The sequence below is a fragment of the Limanda limanda genome, chromosome 20, assembly GCF_963576545.1.
Source record: "Limanda limanda chromosome 20, fLimLim1.1, whole genome shotgun sequence".
NCBI classification, from domain to species: domain Eukaryota; kingdom Metazoa; phylum Chordata; class Actinopteri; order Pleuronectiformes; family Pleuronectidae; genus Limanda; species Limanda limanda.
The window spans coordinates 13,438,260-13,459,901 of record NC_083655.1 but is presented as its reverse complement, the minus strand read 5'-3'; the positions used below and the strand labels follow the sequence as shown (position 1 = coordinate 13,459,901).

Below are 21,642 nucleotides of genomic sequence, written 5' to 3'. Positions count from 1 at the left end.
ACCAACAACTGCCCAGGTTCCTGCAGCTTTTCAACCCTGTGAGCTTTGGATTCTGATGAACAAATTCAGTCTGTGATTGAGAGGCCGGTTGCGTGAGAGGTCTCTAAATGTGCTTGGCATTTTCTTTGCAGCTCATTGGATGTGGAACACTGCGTTCCTATTTTACTTATTGTCTGCTGACCTTTTTGATATTGGTTGATATTGCTGTAATGGATGGCATTTTAAGAGCATGCACATATGTGGGGTCCAGCACATTTATACTCATAGTTTAGCATAGGCTTGACCGTATGTAATTTTTTTTAGCCATAGTGGAGTACCTATAGCATACAACCCACGATATATAACGTTTCAAATTCTGGAGTAGAGTAGGATGACACAAACATTGGACAGGGTTTTGGAATATTTACCTAACAATTGTTACGTGTGGTTCAAACTGCTTCCTTCTTCTCATCAATGCAAAGCAGAAACAGCAGAGGGAAAAAACTAATAATTAAATAACATCAAATAATTAGACTCTTATTTTTAGGAAGTCCATGAGTCCAAATATTTCTCTATCAAAGCATCACTTAGTAGATTCAGCCCAGTTCAGTTTAGGCTGTAAAGCTCAGGCAGTGAGTGTCCACACATATAATGTGAGTTTGTGTGTGTGTGTGTGTGTTTCCCCCATAAGGGAACACTTTAAATAGCTAAATGTTAAATACACCCAATTATGACAAGTCACTGTCTTCAGTGAAAGGCTGCTCTAAACAAACTTGTTTTTTTACTTTCAGCTGACACTGTAGTTGCTTATGGGCCACGCGACAGTAGATATATACATACATGTAACTCAACGACTCCACGAAGTCAATACAATGTCATCTGAAGTCATGGAGACATGACTGTGTGTGTGCATAACGCGCATGTCTTCTATGGTTTTGAGGGCCAATTTTGTTTCAATACCATAATTCTGAGGACATTTTGATGTTGTGAGGTCATTTTGGTTGGTTCTCACAATTTCAAAGGCTTGTTTGAGGGGTTAGGTAAGGGTATAGAGAATGCATTATGCCAGTGAGTGTCCTCACATCTATAGAGAGACGTGTGTGTGTGTGTATGCGTATATGTGTGTGCTTGTGTGAGAGAGACTTTCATAATTATACTGAGCTGTTGAAAAATTCATGTGTTTCATGTGAAACTGGAGACTGAGACTCAACAGAGACACAAAAGGACGTAAAGCCCTTCTGGCGACAGTGTTCTTTTCATTTCATCCTCTCACACAAACCCTGAGACACAAACAGCACACACCCTTACATCACATTACTTACAACACCTACATGGTGAAGTATCACACAAGCACAAACACATGTTAAACATCCCTCATTTGAACAAACATAAAGATTTCCCTCTCGTCTGACCATCACAAAAGCATACTTTCCCCTCACACGTATGAACATGGAAACAAACACACACAGTTTTTGTCACACGACACACACAATGTAACAAACACCAGGGCTGAGTGATAATAACTTTGGGAGCTCCCACTCAGACCGTGTAACACAAAGTGCTGTTTAATAATTCATAAAAAGCTGGGAATGAATTGAGACGAGAAAAGACAGGTCTTTTATGAAGAGGAGAAGCAGCAGAGTTGGTCTTGGTTCACATTGCACAGAGTCACGGGGAGAAGAAGGGATTCCGGGGGAAGAGAGAGACAGAGGGAGAGAGATGGAGAGCAGGGAAATAGAATAACAATAATAAGGCCCTTTGTTATTTTGGGGATGGAACCGACATGCCAGTGAGCTCTGGGGAAGACACTTGTTGTAGACTCTGTGAGGATATATTCATGATATTCAAACATTTGAAATCTCAAAAGTAAGGAAAGGAGAAATATTCTAGTTTGGCTTCCTTATGCTACAAACTATAATTACATACATTTTGTGTACAAGAACGTTGTATTCAGAGGGGGGAGAGAGTAAAAATAGCAACGTTATGAAATATGTATCGACTGCTGAATGAACAGGTCACAGACCTAACTGCTCTTCACGGCATCCAAGCCACACACACATACAGATAATGCACACAACCACATTCACCATTGACTACAGAGTGGTTTGTAACATTTCCCTCCAGCCGACCTCATGACCCAATTCGCAGTTTAGAAGATAGTCCATCTTCAAAACGACCTCATGATGTTCTTCTCCCCAATCAATATCAGTTTTATGAGCCCAGCAGGGGAATCAGAGTAAGGGATTATTAATCGGTGCTGCAGTAGTGACTCTGTCAGGTGCTGCCCATGATGTCCCTCCTAAACTGGGGCGGTGGAGCCCTGAGATTGTTGTCTGTGTGTGTGAGCCATGCATGTTCATGACTAAGGCCGATGGGATATGCATCTCGATGACTTTCGAGTACATTAAAGATACACATGAAGCGAGTATGTTTCACCCCCGCTGCGATGCAGTGCGACTCCACATGACTAGATTTACGATTCAATTCAATACTATGAGCTGCAGAAAAAGATGACGCTCTGCAATTCAATGCGGTACAGATTTTATTTTGTTATTTTCTTGTTCTCCTTCAGATTCACAAAGGAAGGCAAAAGTGTATTTATTTTTCTTTCACACGTTTGTTTTTTTACTGCAAAATAAGTCTCTTAAAAATATAAAAACAGGTCTGGAACTTCTTCTGTCTTTAAATCATTCTTTTATAACCACACACTTTAAAAGTTAAACATTTTAATGGTGCTTTTGATTAACAATACAAAATCGAAATGCCATAACTACATTTATAATGATGTGCCATGACTACTACCAGCAGAACGCCTTCAACAGCTCTCTGGTGAGCAGATATCAGTGGGTTTGTTTCTATACTTGTGTATATTTATTATTTATACATTTTATTTATTATCCTGTAAAGATAATGATATTGATCACACTTCTTAATAATAAAGGCATAGATATATAGGCATAGCCTTCACAAATAATTACATATATAAAGTGGATTATACCTGCAAAGATTTGAGAGAGGTATCCCAAATTGTAAAAATTTAGGGAATTGTATCATGAAAGTTTATGCTGTTGAACCAATTTGAATCAATGAATCCTAATACGATGCCACTTTGCAACATCCCGCGACGCAGCAAAGTCGCAAAGGGTAAAGTTTTGAGTTGTTAGGTGTTCCATCTATTACAACTTTCTTATTTTCAGCCCTCCTCCTCCCATCATCTCCATCTCCCTGCTCTTCCTCCTCCTCCCATTCTCTGTGCTCCTCTGTTTCTCTTCCCCTCTGCTAATAAATTATGTATGCCATCGCCAACTCAAGGAGTGCTGCACTGCTGCACTATCTGCTCTAAATTGCTGCTCTCTCTCTCTTCCCCATTTCACTCTTCACCTCTCAATCCCTCCTCTTCATGCCCCCTCTCTTTCTCACTCTTAATCTCTCTCTCTTCTGCCCCCTTCTCTCTCTCTCCCCCCCCCTCTCTCTAACTCTCTCTCTCCCTCCCTCTCTCTCTCTACATACACAAACACAAACTCCACTCAATCCTCTTCATCCCACCCAACCACACACACCGCTCCTATCTCTATCGGTAGGACCCGCTCTCCTTTCCCAGAGTTCCTTGCAGCTCAACTCCACCCCGGAGGCTTCGCTCCAGTACTCTGCCAGCTACCATAGCAACCAGACCCTCGCCCTTAGCGACAGCATCTCCGCAGCAACTCCTCAGCGCAGCGGGCAGGTTGGAGGAGCTGTGCACAGCTACAACCAGGTAGGAAATGCTGCTGCGCACACATAATAATGCAGATGCTGCTGTTCATGATGATGATGATGCTGATGATGATGAAATGCACAGTTGGACAAGAATTGGTAAACTTTTGCTCAGACGAGTTTGACCACCAGAGTATCTAAATAATTGACATGATTTTGACTGTGAAGGGAATTCACCTGAAGTGACTTCTCCTCAGTTTATAAGTACAACTGCAATGAACTTATGAATGTCCGAAGGCACTCAGATTTTTGAGGACCAGCACAGTGTTAGTGTTAATGTCCATGCTGTGATTCCTCGTCAGAGACCTTTCTTTATCCTCTAACCCTTTTTCATGCACCAACATCATCAGCCGAGTGTAACTCTGAATCGCGTTGCCTTCACAGAATGTGGGTTTGTTTTTGCCTATATATACACAGAAACCCTTTTCATTAGCATTAATGAAGTCCTCCTCAAGCAGTCGAGAGCACTTTGTCTGTATCTTGGAGGAAGTGAAAGGCTCGGGACGAATTCCTCAAAGTTGTTTAGAAAGAGGAAGGTAATAAGATTATCATTGAACAAAAAGAGGAGACAATTAATTACACACAGTTATCAATGAGATCTAAAAAATGAACCATGTGATGATGAAGAGAGAAACCCCATGACAGTCCTGTCTAGCTTACACACACACACATTTTTGTAAATACCTGCACAAGTTGTCAGTGAGTTTGTTTTGTGATGTGTTTATTTTTTTGAATTGTGTGTGTTGGTGTGTCTGTGTGCAAACCTGTGTGTATAAGTGTGTGTTTCTTTGCACACAGTGACATGGTCTGTCTTCGTAAACACGTTTATTAATCCCTCCACCCTACAGTCAAACCAAAGCTCATTTTAGCTCATTTAATTTCTGGTTTCAGAGAAAGCACTCCCTTCTTCACTTGATGAATAATAAATAAAGGGGGCAAAGGCAGAAAAACAAATCGACAGACATATAGTTGGAGGGACAGATGAGGCAAAAGGAATTCTTCTTCTTTCTTTCTAGAGTCAGAATTATATATTTCATGTCCTTGTATTGCAGTGTTCCTGTCCTCTTTTCCCTTCTCCTCTGCCTTGATTTTCTCTCTGCTCACCATCTCTGTCTGTGTTAGCATGAGTGTGTGTGTGCGTGTGTGCATGTGTTTGTGTATTCCTCTCTCTGATGTCTTTGGCTTGTCAGAGTAATGGGGCCAGTGTTGTCAGCAGGGCTTGTTGCCCATGAATAGCTTTACCCATGCCAGTGCTGCTAGATAGGCAGATGCGGCTTGCATGGAGCTGCCTTTCTAGCAGCACTAGCATGTATATGCACGCATTACATGCATGTTTTGTTTGTGTGTTTGCAGACTTGTGCAACTGGGGGTAAATGCATATGAACATGGGATTATATTTTGCTTCACGCCCTCCACCATGTGTGCAGTTTTAGCAAGTTTTCACAAGTGACTGTTTCAGGTAGAGAGAAAATGAAAGTGTGGCATGTTGCTGCTCCTCTGTAGGGTATTTATAACCCTGAGAGGCCCAGCTTTAATAATGCATGGATACATGGCACCTCAAACATCCCAGTGCTTTACTGGCGGGGAAAATAAGCAGCACTGTGAGATGACACAGAGCGAGCTTGAGAAAGTGCTCTCCCTCGCGCGGTGTGTCACAGCGTTACTTCTACGAGGGAATTCAGCCAACAATTCATCTATACTCATAATTTATTTACCCGGCGAATCTGCCATCCATATCCATCTATCTGTTTATACAGTCACCTATTCATTCCACAACATCCAGGCACCTCTTCATCAGTCCAAAGTCCATTTCAGTCTCACTTTAAATCTTGATGAGCGAGGCAGAGCTGCAGCGTTGGGTAAAATCATGCAACATAAACCATTAACAGGAATCCTAAACTCAGTTGTGCCGGTTGTATCTCATCATCCTCATGATCTCTCACTTGGCTTCATAACCTACTAAACTAACACAGGGGGACTTTTATGGTGGACACTCATAAATGGGCTCATACATATTCAAGAGTCCCTCTCTCTGGCTATTACTTTTTACAAATATTATTTTTGTCTATGTGCACTTAGACTAACAGATCAAGTTACACTGTATACGTAAAGCATTTAAACATAAAATACTCTAAGAGCTTTCTTTTTAAAGACAAACTATTATGGCAGTAATCCATGTTTAGCTGATGTTCGAGTTATAGGACCTGGGAAATCATTTTAAAGATTTGCACTTACAGCTCAGGTTGGTAATCATAGAAAGTCTGAGCTAAGCTTTTTTTAAAGAGAAGGCTGCACTTTGACAACATGCACAGGATAAATCCCACCATCTTCACCTTCTTGGGGCCTGAACAAAATGGAAATTAGTCTAAATTAAATTAGCAATTATGGCCCAAATATACTTCCAAAACAAATCTGGGCCTTTTGTGGCAAACATGCAGTGCTCTAGGCACCAGGCTTTTGGTTGACATGAGGTATTGCAATAGCTAACTTGTGGCCCAGATCTGGTAAACAAGAGTGGACCACGCATGTATCATAATTTTTAGCAGTATATGGGACCAATGAAAGTGTGACAGTGTGTCTGCCAAATCTGGGGCAAAACTATTTTACTCTGTGGGAAAGTGAAAATTTAGCTTTATTTTCAAGACAAACTCATAAAAGCTTTTACTGTTTCTGTTCATTTTTTATTTTCATCTCTAATATCATTGGTACACGTTTTCCCCACACATCCAATAACATGTTGCTGTGCCAGATCATGTTAGAAGACAAATGAAAGCCCCACAGCTTACTGTATACTTAATACTGCATTATCAGACCTTATTAGAATCTCCTCTGCCTCTTCTTCTCCTCCTGTCCGCCATCATAAACTCTATGATTCTCTTTTTAGAGGAGACTGCTAATCCACTCAACCGGTGATAAGACACTGTCCATGACCCCCTGTGCAAACACTGCAGTGCTAAACTAAAGGCCTGTTGTCTTCAGCAGACACTCTTTAGCTTCTCAAAAAGCAGGGAAATACAACCAGAGAACATAAGAGGTGATCGTGTGCTATATTTAGGTTTGCAGACTTTCTTACTGACCAACTAAAACGTAACTCCAGATTGTATATGTGTGTGTAGGTGTGCGTTTTATTGAATGATCAAATATACGTCTTCATTATACATTACAGGGCAAATGTGTGTTTGTATAAATGTGCACACATGTTTCTACCATAATATACTGTAAAGACCTCTGAATAGCAGACAAACATGAGTGCATGTTGGAGTGCAGCTACTGTATATTCAGTGATGACAGGGCTCCAAGGTGACTCAGTGACTGTGTGCTTGCATAATGTGGCCTCTTACAACTGCCACAAAATGTCACTCTTGTGATAATGCATTTGAATCACCTTTACAGCGTTGAACATCAACATAAGCCTATGAGGCTCAGTGAAGCACTGGCATATGCTCCCCACGCTCCCCGGAGGCTAGAGTTACTTTAATAGAATAGACCCGCATGCGGCGTTTGGTAAAGAGGGATTCTCAGATTTGCTCACACAGTCATAACTTCACTTTAAAGAAGAAGAAGAAAAAAAAGTGTTAGTGGTTTCATCACCTATTGTTTTGAAAGCTATAGGTTTATTTCAGTTTTATATAGTTCTGTCCAGAAAAAAAATAATTAATTAATTAAGGAGGAAATAAAATATATGGACCGAAATTGTGTATGCAACCCTATTAGGCCCTAAAATGAATTTAATCAAACCGAAATAAACACATTTATATATTTTTTAACATAATTAGGATTATAACTGTTGTGAAGTTATTCATAATCTTTGTTTATTTACTTTTTCTTTAACCTAAAGTGAGCTTCACATTTTATACTATTCCTCTAATGCCATATTGTTCCAATTTCTTTAGCAGTTGTAAATGGTCAATGGTGTCGAAAGCTTTTTTTAAATACACAAACACCACCACAGTAAATTCCTTATTGTCTATTTCAGTCGATGCTCTGCCATTTCCATCACTGGCACATGGAGAGCAGGCACAACCCCACACAAAGGAACAATATTTGCATTAAACGATAAATTGAGATTTCCTGTGACGAAAGATGTTAAATATTAAGAAGGGAATATATGGATCATGTCGTGCTTTCACTGATTTCGAGGAGTGTGGTGCAGCGAGGCTTTAGGAGGAGTGGTTTCAGTCAGTGGAGCTCTGTGGACTACACGGTCTGCCTCTGTGAGTCTGTTTGAATCACCCCTCTGTTCTCTGTGGGGACTTCATTACTAGCTGCTCTAGGTTCATTTGGGATCCTCAAAGGCTCGACTGAACTCATTGTGCATAAAAGTTTTTGATGGCCAGTGCCTTTATTCTCTTTTATCCCATTTGCCATAACTCAATCCCCCCCCCGCCAAAACTTCTACCTCACCCACCAATCACTCCCTCCATTTGTTCCTTTCGTCGCTGTCACATCTCCTCCTCCCTAACTTGCCCCGTGTCGCCCTTCTGCCCCTCAGGTGACATCCAGCCGTGCCCATCATCAGCAATCACAAAGCGGGGCGGGATCAGGTAAGAATCCTCATCTCTCTCCCCTTGTGGAAATACATTTTCTTTATTATAAATTAATCTGATGTAGCATGAAGCACTGTGGATACTCAGAGATGACATTTGGAGACAGTGACGGACGTGCATGAGAATTGAACTAAAAACGTTACGAGAAGGAAAGGGTTTTCAGAGCCTGTAGTATGTATATTTTCACGTGTGTACAATATTATTCCTCCATACACTGTCACTGGAGCCTCTCGCCTGATATCACCCCACTATTAAATATCAGGCATTTGCTCCATGTACTCCAAATGATCGATATCAGCTGAACTGTATGACCACTCGTTCTTCTAATTCCCAAGTTTATTAATTCTAAACTTTTACTGAGCGCTGGGCTATGACCCAGGAAAGAACCAAATCAATATTGTTTAAAAAAACAAACAAGCATCTTTATGGGATATCTGATGCAATTTGGTGCAGATCCAAATAAAAAGTGGGTGCCGTGGTTTCATAAGGGGTCTGGCTTGACGGAGGTACGCGCTCCACTGAGTCTCTCCATTCTCTTGTTCTCTAGGTATCTACTACTCCAGCTCCACCTTGCCCGCCCAGCGTGTCAGCTCTCCTCTGTCCGGAGGAAGAGGAGGCTCAGGGTCCAGTTCCCCCAGCAAGCTTCAGCGCCTGGGATCAGCCTCCGATGCGCCTGGGTACGCCACCACTGAACGCCTGCCTTCCTCCTCCTCTCCCAACAAACAGTCTACCGCTAATCGACTGGCCAAGTCTTACAGGTACAGAGCCGCAGTGGCTGTTACACTGATATTGATTTTGACGTATCGCTGTTACCACTGATGTATAATAGAGTCTGCAGTCTTTGAAGGTGGATAAAGGGGGTGGCAGATGAAGGAATTACTGTATTTACACATCAGTCATGCTTGAGAGAAAAGTAAATACATGATGATGGCATACAACAGAATTGAATGGGAAATTCTACCTTTGAAGTTCATTGTCGTCAAAGCTCTGTCGGCATGCGGGGAAACACACTCCACATTATATTTCTCACAAGTCACTGTATCTGCTAAATGGAATTTATCATTCAGAGTCATTATTTCTGACAAATTATGTTACTTTTTGCCATTTGTCTTCCAGCACCACTGTTGCCGTGACAACAGCAGGAGGGGCCGGGTCTCCCCTGAGGGTGGCATCTCCACCCAACTCTACAGCAGCGGGGGGAGGGGCCAGCTCATCATCGTCGCCTCTTCACCAGGTAGCTTTACAGTCTCAGAACCTTTTAGAGCAGAAACATGAACCAAGTATTAAATGTTTTTATGTGAAGCAACTGTAACTGCACCAGAGTTTGTGTGATTATAAACTCTGTTCCTCAAAGTGGTGAATCCACACAAAAATTGACAAATAGTTTAATCATGTCACACACACACTTGTGCACGTACTTATATAATAGATTTTCAAATGTGTTTGAGAAAATGTCAACATTTAACTCTTGTGCACACAGAACCTTCCCCATCCGTCCGTGAGACAAATTATGACATCAAAATGTGTTTTTTCCCTCCTGCCGTCAGTCTTAGTTAAATATTGTTCTGGTTTGATAATTATTTGAATTGGTCAGATTGTTTTGAGGAATTAATTGACTTTACCCATTAACAGCATGGTTTTCATTCAAGAGCAAATTATTCTCGTGACAGTTCTGAGGATTTAGAAAGTGATCTGAGGCCAACAAAGATTACTGAAAGAACAACATTCATGCTGCAATGTCCGCTGTTTCTCTAACAAAGCTGTCACTTACCTTATGTTTAATTATGATATCACAGTCAGAATATTGATTGATGCCATGTGGTTGGGTGTTAGGAGAGAAGATCAAATTTATATCCACTTAATTATATTGTTGATTATAACAAAGGATGGGATGTTGCAACTAGAGAGTGATTGTAGATTCAGTCCTATCCTCCAACTAAAACTGATCTTTATAAGTCAGTTAACATTTTTTGAATGGATAATATTTTCAAATATCAATGTAACATGATTAAAAATAATAAAATTGTTTGATTATTATGTAGGTGGTCTAAAAACTAAAATAAATTCCTAGCAAAATTGGTTTTACAAACAATTTTGTTTTGTCTGAACCAGACAGAATAAAAACACATCAATCATGTCAAATGTTTTGCTGTCATTACATTTCAGTGTAACAAGTAATTGTTCCAGTATATAGACACCACCCTGTACATTCCCCAAGCCTCTTGTTAAGATTTGAAAGAAAAAATACCTCCATGTCTTTTCAGATGAGTTCAGGCATAGGGAGCTATGCAACTCTGTCTCCCAAAAGACTGGCATCACACCACGCCTCCGACCAGTACAAGATCGCCCACGAGCTCTACGCTACAGCTACGCTGCAGAGACCTGGCAGTCTAGCAGGTGGGAGTTCACACACTTGTGCAGGTTCACTTCCTTGCAAAACAAATGTGAAATGTCTCTTCAACACAACCACCTGTGCTGAGGGATGTGAGGAAATCTCAACCAGCATCAATGTATCTTTGACTGTGTGTGTGTGTGGCTGCTGCTGATTCAGCATCTAGTGCCAGTGGAGTTTTTGCATGATAACCGGCCCCTGTGTTCTATTACGTTGCATCTCGCCTTGATTCCAAGAAATGTCAAGTGCTGCATTCAGGTCTATTGAATTAGCCAGTCTTTGAATGTGCATATCAGTGTGTTGTGTTTGGTCCCTCAAGGTCCACTCTGTATCACAGCAGCTGTACATCGAGGGAGATGTCAGAACATATTTGCTCCTGCTGTTGCATTGACTTGTTATTGGCTTTCTCTCTTGCCTCTGCATAATTGAGTTGGCTGAATGGCAAGCCCAAAATGAACCCGTGTTGTGCCAGCTGTTTATGGAGCATAGTAGGTCAGTGTAAATGCTGTCGGTAGCCCACTGTTTCAAGGACTTTACTATTCAGACTAAAGGCTCATGACCTGCCTTTTTGGATGAAAAGAGATATTTCCTTTTGTAGTGAATGGGGACTTACATAATTCACCCTCGTGCTCAGTATAGTTTCACACCGTTATTTACTTAATGTGTTTGGCGTCAGTCTCCTACATGGGTGATGACGTGACCCCAGGGCATGCCGGGTAGCGTGATGACGTCAGGATCCCAATGCATGATGGGAACGTAATGACGTCTGAGACCCCAGGGCATGCTGGGATATTTAACGCCATCTTGGTTGTTTTGTTTGGATGCTAATAAACGGAGCACCCCTTGTGTTTCCGACTTGATGGAAGTTGTGTTGTGTTAATCGCAAATTCCACAACCTCCTACATACTTCCATGCATCCTTTACATTGGCATGGTTGTTAAGCAATACATGCACAGTGATTTCCCATGCTTCGTTGTGTCGTTGGTGAGCTTTCAGAAGACATGAACAAACACAGATAAAGTGAAAGCAGAGTACGGACAGAGGGCTCCGACCATTTCCCTATATGAATACATCGTTTTTATATTGATTGCTTTGGCGTTGTTTGAAATGTACTATTCAAAGGAAATGTTGACTTTCCTGCTCTATATGCAATAAATCCTGGTTATCATTTCAGTTTTGGAAGGACCAAATGCAATGTTGTCCTTAACCAGTGGGAGGCAGCAGCACTTTCTGTGCCTAGTCTTTCGGAAATCAAGAAAAAGTATGTCAGAATAGATAGTCCCTCAGTGCGACCCAGGAAAGACGTGTGAAAAGAATATGGTCACCCATGGCCCACTTCTCCTCCAAATAAGGTCTGAACCATCTGATCTCAATGCATGATGTACTCTGATCTAACCAAAGACGCACATGCCAGATATGAGCAGGGCAGCGATGTGGTTGATGAGTGTCATCTTTCCTGAAGACTTTAATTGAATGACTGAGCAGGATTGATTCGTTTCTGACAGATCTCAGACTGTAACTAAAACAAGCAGACCTTGGTCATATGATTATCAGAATTTACTCTGATGAGCTTGGCCATGCTGTGGACAACTAATCAATCCTGTAAATTTGCTTTCAAATACTTCCCTGCGATTGACTGTAATTTATTTTGCTCACCGTGTTTCGAAAACTGGACAAACAAAGAACTATTTGTAGTCCCTGTTAGTTTGATGTTTGATTATTCCCAGTGGGTGACATTCTCCTGGAAAAAAAAGCCCGGTACATTTTATCTGAGTAGCCTGTTTGAAGTGGTACTTAGCATCTCTACAGCAACTACTCTAGAGTGAAGCCGTGCTGTGTGAAACCGAAATCACCTAAAAAAAGAAATTCCCCTTCTCTTTCCTGAGCGGCGCTGAGCGATACAATCCACCTTGTGTCAATGTTGTCACAGCCGGGGAAAACGAATGACTCAGCCTCTTTGAGCAAATAGATATGATAAAAAGTTATTAGTGATTAAAACTTAGATATGGTTTGATAGGTGGTGAACGGTGGTTGACAATGGAGCCTCGGTTGCAGCAGGGATCACTTGGACATCAAAGTGCATGGCCTATTCTAAACCTGCCTGCCTGTGAAATTACAGTAGATGCTTTAACACAGTGTGAAGAGAGAATCAAATAGAAACAGGATATCAGTTGTGTTTTTATTTAGATTTTTAATTTAGGCAATATTCGGTTTCCTTTTTTTTCTGAAAACCACAGGACTTTGAGCTATCAAGGGACCAGGGAGTGTTTTTTTTTTTTGCCTTTTACATTTTGTTGTCTTGTGTAAATATTTTATTGAATGAAACATCATAGGAGGACATCTTTATTTTGTTCCCCCCTGCGCAACATTCTGTCTTCCCTTCTTAAAGTTCCCTCTTCCTTTGAAAGAAAGAGGTCAGCACTTCGATGAGTGGGCCCTAGTGATTCAAAAAATAACTGAATAAAGAAATAAATCTGAATCACCACGGCTTCAAAGACAAAAGGAATGGAAGGAGGAGGGAGAGTCGGGATGAGTCATGCTGTTAATGGGTGTGTCCATGACTCTAATTAGCAGTCCTTCATGCATATTCTGACCATCGCTGTCATTAACCTCATTTCAAATGAGCTCAATATGTGCCTTAATGTCCAAACTTAAAGCTCCCTCCCTTCTCCATTTTTGTCCTCTTCCCCACTTCTCTCCATCACCATTTTCTCTTTTTTTTACCTCAATCCCTAATTCTCATTCCCTCTTTTCTTGATGTTTGCTTTGTCTGCTTGCAGCTTTAGATAATATACGGTAAGATAATAATAATAATAATAATAATAAAATTGGTCTATAAATGTAATTTATGTACATAAATGGGTAAAAATTCTACATTGTATCCTAAATTGCAGTATATTACATATAATATAAGTGTATATATATATATACATAAATAGGCAAAAAAAATCACAATAGTGTACAATATGAACATTAAAAAAAAGTATGCAACTGTGTACATATTTAAATATAAAATAATATAACCCTTTTTTTTTTTTTTTATGGCTGGGCAAGTTAACGGACCAGTCATTTGAACACACTGTGAACAAATGGAGGACACAGTTGCAGGAAAAGCTATCGCCACAGTCATGATCAAGGCAGGCAAACTAGAGTCGTGTCACTCACTATTCCAGAGTACACCAAGTGCGACCAGGCTCTTGTTCTTACCCCAGGCTGCTTGCATCACCCTACCTCAAAGACTATTCTACAAAGACGGTTTAGGATAATAGATCCCTACTGCGTATTTCTGTGCGAGTACTTGCTCTGATTCATCTTTATAACACTCTTTTGGCCTTGACAGTTTTGTTGGACAGCCAGGACAAGAAATAGACACCGGTGCTAAGCTGCAACAAAAAGCTACAGCACGGCTGAGTGCCACTCATGCATTGATTTCTGATATGATCTGAAAGGTCGAGGGGGCTTCGACTGTGTTAACTTGATGCTGGACACACAAGGAGGTTTGAATCCGAGACTGAGCGCTACACTTTTCCCCTTCATCCACTGGAAAATCCTTGGCACGCAACTAATGCGATATGATACGACATTAGCTCCACTGGACAGGCTCTCTTTCTCTTCATCACTCATTGCTTTCTAAGACTATACGACTGTGTGCACGTCTTTTCACTTTATCTCCTGTCGTGCCACCAATGCATCGCTGACTCGCCTTCTCGTACCCTGACTCTCCACCTCCTTATTTTCCTCCTCTCTCCTAATTTTCATTTTCATACAGAGGCTCCTGCCTTACATTTGTTCTGCTGTGTAATGAACAAATGCCTGCTGTCAATGACTTCCCTGCCCCGTGTCTGTGGGATTCCTGCCAAACGCAGAGCAAGAGGGGGGGACACTGCATCTCATTATTTTATAGCTGACAACCAGCAATGTGGTCCGTGGAGATTAAAAAAATGAAACAGAGAGGCTCTCTTCTTTTCTTTTCTTTTCTTTTTTTTGCCCCTTCTCCCTCGATCCTTGTCTATTTCCTCCTACCTCATGTGTCACTATTTTTCTGTCATTTTTTTGATGAGCTCTGATTTGGTGCATCTCTAGCTCATCCGTTCCATACTGTCACACACACACACGCACACACACACACACACACACACACACACACACACACACACACACACACACACACACACACACACACACACACACACACACACACACACACACACACACACACACACACACACACACACACACACATTCCTGTACTGAGTGAGGACAATTTTATATATTGCATTCCCTAGTCCGTTATCCTAATCATCCATCCATCCATCCATCCATCCATCAGCTGAGATAGATGGTCAAGTTGGGTATCACAGACAGCCCTCTCCTTAGCTATGCTTTCCAGCTCTTCCTGGGGGATCTCGTGGTGTTCCCAGCTAAGATGGGATATATAAATACCCTCCAGCGACTACTAGATCTACACCAGGGTCTCCCCCTGTAGGGCTTGCCTGGTAAACCTCAATCGGAAGACGTCCGGGAGGCACCCTGTCTGAACCACCACAATTGTCCCCTTTCGACATGCAGGAGCAGCGGTTCTGCTCCCAGCTCCCTGCGGATGTCTGAGCTCATTACCCTATCTCTAAGGCTGAGCCCAGCCACCAGCTAACCTTAACCATCACAGCTAAATGCCAAACTCTGACACTAAACTCAACCGCATTGTCTTCCTTGTCCCAAAATGTTCCCACTTACTCTGGTACTTCTACAACTCAAACTGGAAGAAGTACAACTGTATGTACACACACACACGACACACAACTAATTGCCATTTTCTGCTTTGACAATGTTAGACTGCACTGCCAACCTTTAGATTGTTTTGTGAGGACTGGGCAAAATGTCCTGTTTATCCAAAAATGTTCTCACTTTGTTAGTACACACACTCACCAACTAGTGTTGCTGTTTTTTCCTCATCATTGTTTTATCACTTCAACTGCACAACTGTCACTTTTTTTTCCTTCATTTTTTCTTTGGTGCTTATTCTGCCACATTCAATTGTCCTAATTTACTTCTTCGCAGTCTTTATATCTGGATTCACCTTTTCCATCCTGTGTTGTTTGTATCACTGCCCTCCCATTCTACCTGAAATTGTACTTCATCTTCCCTCCCTCCTTTCCTTCCCTCGGTCCATGACTCTGTAAAACTCACGTGATTAGTTCCTCTGTAGCTCCCTACTTTATCTAATCTCTTTCTCATAACAACCTCTCATACATTTGTCCACTCTCTGTCATTCTCTCTCCTTGTGTCCTCCTTTCATCGTTTTTCTCCTTCTCTCTTTTCTCCAGGCTCTCGTGGCTCCTACAGTAGTCAGCATAGTCAGGAGCCCCTTCGGCCCTTGGGGTCCCCAGAACACCACATAGATCCCATCTATGAAGAACGTGTCTATCACAACAAGGGCCCCATGAGGAGCCTCAGCCAGAGCCAGGGGCCGGACACAGGCTCCTATCGCAACAACACCGGTAAGGCCCTTGCTATGATCTACATCTATGCTGTTTCATTCTAGTATCAAGCCGTTTTATTCACTTTGATGTCCTGTTTGCTTTGCATTTTTCAATGTTTTACACCAATGAAAACGAAAATCATCTTATTTATATCTTACTTTTGTAGTATTTTTAAACACAAAATGCGTCTTGTAACTGATCAGATTTTAAAGACTTTGGCACATTCTTGTGTCCTTGTCGTACGACACTGGAGGAAAACAACAACGATTATAACAGTATGGCTGAAATCTGCCTGTATACAAACTAGAGCTGAGACAAGCTTGTATGTGGAGGCTAAATATGGTTCATTAGCACCTTTACTTCACAGTGTCAGCCACACAGCATGTGTTTCCCTCATGTTAATTTCCTCACTTGCCCAGTGGCAGGTTTATGTGATGTATAGATGCAACAACACTAATGAGGACAATTTATTACCACGTGAGGTCTAATAATACTCTTGAGATATTATGTTTCGTTAGCTTTAAATAGCATGGATGTTATTTACTTGGTTTGGTGAAGGCTTCTTTATGCTGGGTAGCACGTCCTGCAAACTTCCACCAACCAATCCAGCCCCTGGGAAATCCATCCATCCATCATCTATACATCTTGTCCTTTTGGGGGTCGAGGGGGGTGCTGGAGCCAATCCCAGCTGACATTGTGCGAGAGGCGGGGTCAACTCTCAAAATAGTGAACTTAGAGACAAAGAACTCTTTACACTCACATAACTTAAAATACATTATGGAATGTAAAGATGGGAATTTGTTTGCTTGTTACTCTGCTTAAAATAATAAATTATATAAATGTATGTTGTTTAGTCTAAAACTGTAGGAAACTATAAGAAGCAGGTCTCTGTTTTGTTTACTCCTCTTTTATTGTACTTTGTAAAACTGCAGCTTACACAAAAGGATTTAGTAACACCTGTTTGCCGCATCACTGGAAGCTTCCACCACACAACATAGGAGTGGAGTCAAGACCTCCATCGAATCATCTGGTTTTTCCATTTGAGAATGAATTCCAGTTAATTTTTGATAAGACGCACACAGTGATACATCCGCTCCCCTCAGAGCTCCATTGTTGCCAGCTGTGTGTTTTTAATAGAGCCTCATTGAGCTTATCTCAATGTGGGTTTAGGTACGCCATGTTAATCCCATTACCGTATCTTACCCACACGAAAACACCCAAGTCGGTCACGCAACGTTCACAGCTCCCTCGATGTCATTAAACAGCCTCGCCTTAATAGCTATCATTAGCATTTGGGTCAGAATCACAGCAGTAAATATCCAGACCAGTGTTTGACTTGATCAGTTCTAGAATGAGAATTGCCTTGAAACGTGTGGCACAGCTTTTGAAGCATATTTCAGAGTCAAGGGGCGATTGGGTTTGCTTTTATTATTGTGAGTTACTGCTTTGATTAGTGTCGGGGAAACTTCTGAACAGTGTATATAGTGATAGGATTGTCTTCTTGCAAGCAGGGAGTAATAAAACGAGTGTTCTTCAAAGGTGTTATCTTTAATTTACTGTGCCATGTATTTGTACTTTCAATAGATGGGTATAGGAAAACTCACAAAGGAAATTTGCACAGCAGCTAGAAAAATCAATACACCGTGGATTATACGTTGTACATCTAATTGCAACACTTGAGGATAGCAGTATGCTTCTGCTGTTATGATACAGTATTTTCATAGATAGTCTCATTTTGTTTGAGGTAAATCGTGTATCAGCGTGAGGCTTTTTTTCACCGTGCTGTGCTCGGTCCGCATAACCGCAGCGGTAAATCAACACACACTGAAGACAAACAGCACCTTGGAGCCACTGGGCCGTTGAATTGAAGCCTCGTCTAAGCACAGCATGTTCTAAAAGTCATGTGAATCGCATGTAGCGTGACCAGGAGAGGGTGTAATAAGGATTCATAATGCACAGAGTGGTGGCACATAATGAACTGATAAGAGCTCTGCTGACACAGTTAGTGATAAGTCATTAATTACGTCATAGTGCCTTTTTCTTGGCAATGGCAGCCTCACATTATTGGTTCATTAAGCTGGCATGGATCAATGTAATTAGTGCCATAAGTCATTTGGGTGGAAAGAGAAAGAAGACGTTTGGTATTTCACTTCAAAGTTAGCAAGGTTGTAGTCAGTTGGTCTATGTACGATGCAGTGTCAGTCTAATTCCACCTTATTTAAACAAGAAACTTGCAGTTCAATGAGTGCACATGACTGGAGACTTATCTCTCAATAGATGGCAGCATGGTAGAACAAAACCGATTCAAGTGTCACTTGTTTTTATTAAAGCTGTGGACTGATTGTGAAATGGAGAGAAATAGGGACAGGCCCTCTGCATTTTTGTAGTAGTCAACTATTCCCAAAAAGGAGTAAATTAATCACAGGAGATTTATTTTTTCCAACATATGTCAATGTTAAAGAGAGTGATAGGACATTTTATGGTTGTTGATTGGACGTTAAAGTAATTCTACGATGGTGGTCGGTCTTCTTGGTCCACTTGTTGCCGCTTCTCCTCGCTAACTGGTGCTACTACTAGTGTTAGCTGTAAGTGGTTGTAGCTTGACATGTTTACTCATAGCATTGGTATTGCTGTTGCAGCGATTGATTTTCGGTTTACGATTTATACACTGATGATTGTAGTCGAGGATCTGAAAATGGTCGCACGGCTGTTGCTCTTGCTGTATGTCGATAACAACACCACCCCCTGCTGCATAGTGAAGGTGCCACTGCTTCAATATTGCACTGTGCTAAACCCACAGATGAAAGACGGCCGATGTCAACCAGATGTTTTGTATAGTCAACTAGTCGAGTAGTCTTTGAAAGCCCAGCAAATATAAAGAGGAAGCATGTTAAGCAGACACTCTGGGGGGTCAAGACTGTACTCCACATTGAATGGAATTTGGTCTGTTTACAATCAGAAAAGTGCTCAATCATTTACTCTGTCTGCACTTGCTTTGTGTATTAACGGCGGTTAGTCACAGATTTACTTTATATTCTTCAGGAACTTGTGATTTGTGTTAACTCTCGACTACAGCTCTCTCTGCCCCCTCCATCGAGTCATAGCAGCCGTAAACAAACAGATGTGCACTCTTTCGAAGTCGGCTGACGTTTATTTACAGCACAGCAGACAGCGGTTTGACAACACACTCGTTAATTCGGTCAGGTCCAGTTTAGAACACTGTCAATTGGTTAATCTGTCTGTCTGCTTTGTTTCCAATGCTTCCTACTTTTCGCATCTATCCGTCCATCAGTCCATCTTCTTAGTTTATACCATAGTTTGATAGTTCGTTCATTGGTTTGGATTTTCCTTCCTCCCTCCCCCTGTTCCCTTCTTCCTTTATGTTCAGCACTATAATACTGCAATTATGATTGTGTGCCTGAGTGTGTATTTGCACTTTGCGTGTGTGCAGGCAGTGGCTCGCACTGTTTCATTGGCGGATTAATCCAGGCCAGTGCCCCAGAGGACTGCAGGTTAATGTGGCCTATTTGGAGCGATAATTCCTGCATGGTCGCAGTGTCTCCAGAGCACACATGCATTCTGCTACAAAGACGAATCGCAGCAAGAAAGAAAAGAAAAAAAACGCCTCGAGACATGGTTCACACATTTGTTTATTCTTTCAAAGTGACACTGTGTGTGTTTCTGAAATCAACCTCCACTTTGTTATGCTTCCCTTTCATTCTTTCTTTCATGGTTTCTGATTTTGACATAGTTCTCATTCTAAATTCACTAAAGGATTTTTCTCTCCCTCTGCTTTCTTCAGACGTTCTGTCTCCTTTTATATACTAAAGCTGTATTGTTATCTTTCACTGATGTTTTTCCTTTTATCTCATCTGTCATAGTCGCCACTAATTCAATGGACTGTGCATGTGCAGTGAAATCTTTTGTTTCTCTGTCTCTCCCTCCATCCACCCCTTACACCCTCTTACACTTTTCCCTTTGTACCTCCTGTCCTTACAGTATGTGTCATGGAGAGCTATCTTGGCCCATATTAATGACTCTGACCACTGGGAATAACAGTGACTCTAAATGGATGTGGCACCTTTTCTCTTTAATAGCTTAACATCAGGCCCGCACATAGCTCAGATGGTGACAGTGCGAATGGGCAGATTCACTGCCGTGGCTATTTGTCAGTGCATCTAGTAGCCAGGTTGAGCTATTGCTACTGATAAGGGGCCGTTATGTAGTTTAACATCACTCCCTGCAGTATCTTTGAGGGAGACAGACACAAATTCTTCAACAATCAGGAATCGCTAAAAGCTCTGGTGAAACAAGGTTGTATTTTCTCAACCTTTAACAGAGGCAGATACTGATGTGCATGTAAAAAAGGTGGGAATTTGCTTTTTGTAGCATTTACTGCTCACATTTTACAACAGCACGACAGAAACACTACTTAAGTGTTTATGCCTTATCACCTGCCAGACAGGCAGAACCAGCGCTTCATTTTGCACCCGCTCCAAAAGCTTTGCTCATCTTGGACATTCTTAACTTTACTGTAGGTCAACCGTTCCTATACATATGTAATAATAATAATATAAGTAATTTTAGGATATATATTCACACATGTAGATATCACTTGTTTTGAAAAAGCAAAATGCACACCTTAGGCATAGAATTAAAGCAACCACCTAAAATCTGAAGAGCTGACAGAATGTTTTCAAAAACTTAAATTTCTCAACCATTGGCTTATAAACTACATTTGCCACGATGCAATCCACCATCCCCGCGAGTATTTCAGTGAATCACAAAGTAACAGGAGAAACATGCAAATGTAACATCTAGTCTTACAGGTAAATACACACATGTCAAATGGCTTGATGTGTCCATAAGTGGGTTTTCCATGTTGTCAGTATAAATGCTCTGCGTGCTCTGAAGTTTGCAGATATTTTTTTGTCCGTTAGTAGTGCAGCTTCTGCCATGGTCTCAATTTCCTTGTTTCCTTGTGAGGCTGTGTGGCTGCAGGAATCACAGGAAATATAAACACACTTCCTCGTTATTTTTCGGCAATTAAATGTTTTACGTAAGCATAACAAAGCGTGTGTGTGTGTGTGGGAATTGTTGTTTCTCGAAAGCAAAGCAGGATTGTTTCTGTTTGAAGTTGCAGCTCTGTCACACAGGTCTTTTTTTGCCAGTGTGAATGTGCACGCACACACACGCACACACACACACACACAAACACACACGCACACACAAACACACATACACACACACAGAGCAAAAAGGAGAGAAGAAATATGAGGAAGGCTCTGCATCAAACCATTAAACCGATCTGCTTCCTCCTTTAAATGTGCTGCTCCCTCTCTAATGAGATCTGTTTTCCTAATGAAGGCGACAGAACAGCGCGGGTGATGGAGGAGAGCAGGGCTGTGCAGAGACCTTTAGAAGGGAATGTGCTCAAATTTAAAAAGGAGCTGCAGAATGACCCTTACACCAAATCAATACTTAACCAAAG

The 21,642-nt window shown here is 41.4% G+C and overlaps 1 protein-coding gene across 1 annotated transcript in view; it reads left to right on the top strand.

Annotated features, from left to right (window-relative positions):
* The window catches only part of ctnnd2a (catenin (cadherin-associated protein), delta 2a), a 195,540-nt gene that overhangs the window by 67,269 nt on the left and 106,629 nt on the right, over nucleotides 1–21,642 (top strand). The window contains exons 5-10 of the mRNA XM_061094229.1: nucleotides 3,561–3,733; nucleotides 8,225–8,276; nucleotides 8,827–9,037; nucleotides 9,396–9,513; nucleotides 10,544–10,676; nucleotides 15,996–16,169. Of these exons, the coding sequence (XP_060950212.1) occupies nucleotides 3,561–3,733; nucleotides 8,225–8,276; nucleotides 8,827–9,037; nucleotides 9,396–9,513; nucleotides 10,544–10,676; nucleotides 15,996–16,169 (861 nt within the window). The remainder of the gene's footprint in view (nucleotides 1–3,560; nucleotides 3,734–8,224; nucleotides 8,277–8,826; nucleotides 9,038–9,395; nucleotides 9,514–10,543; nucleotides 10,677–15,995; nucleotides 16,170–21,642) is intronic.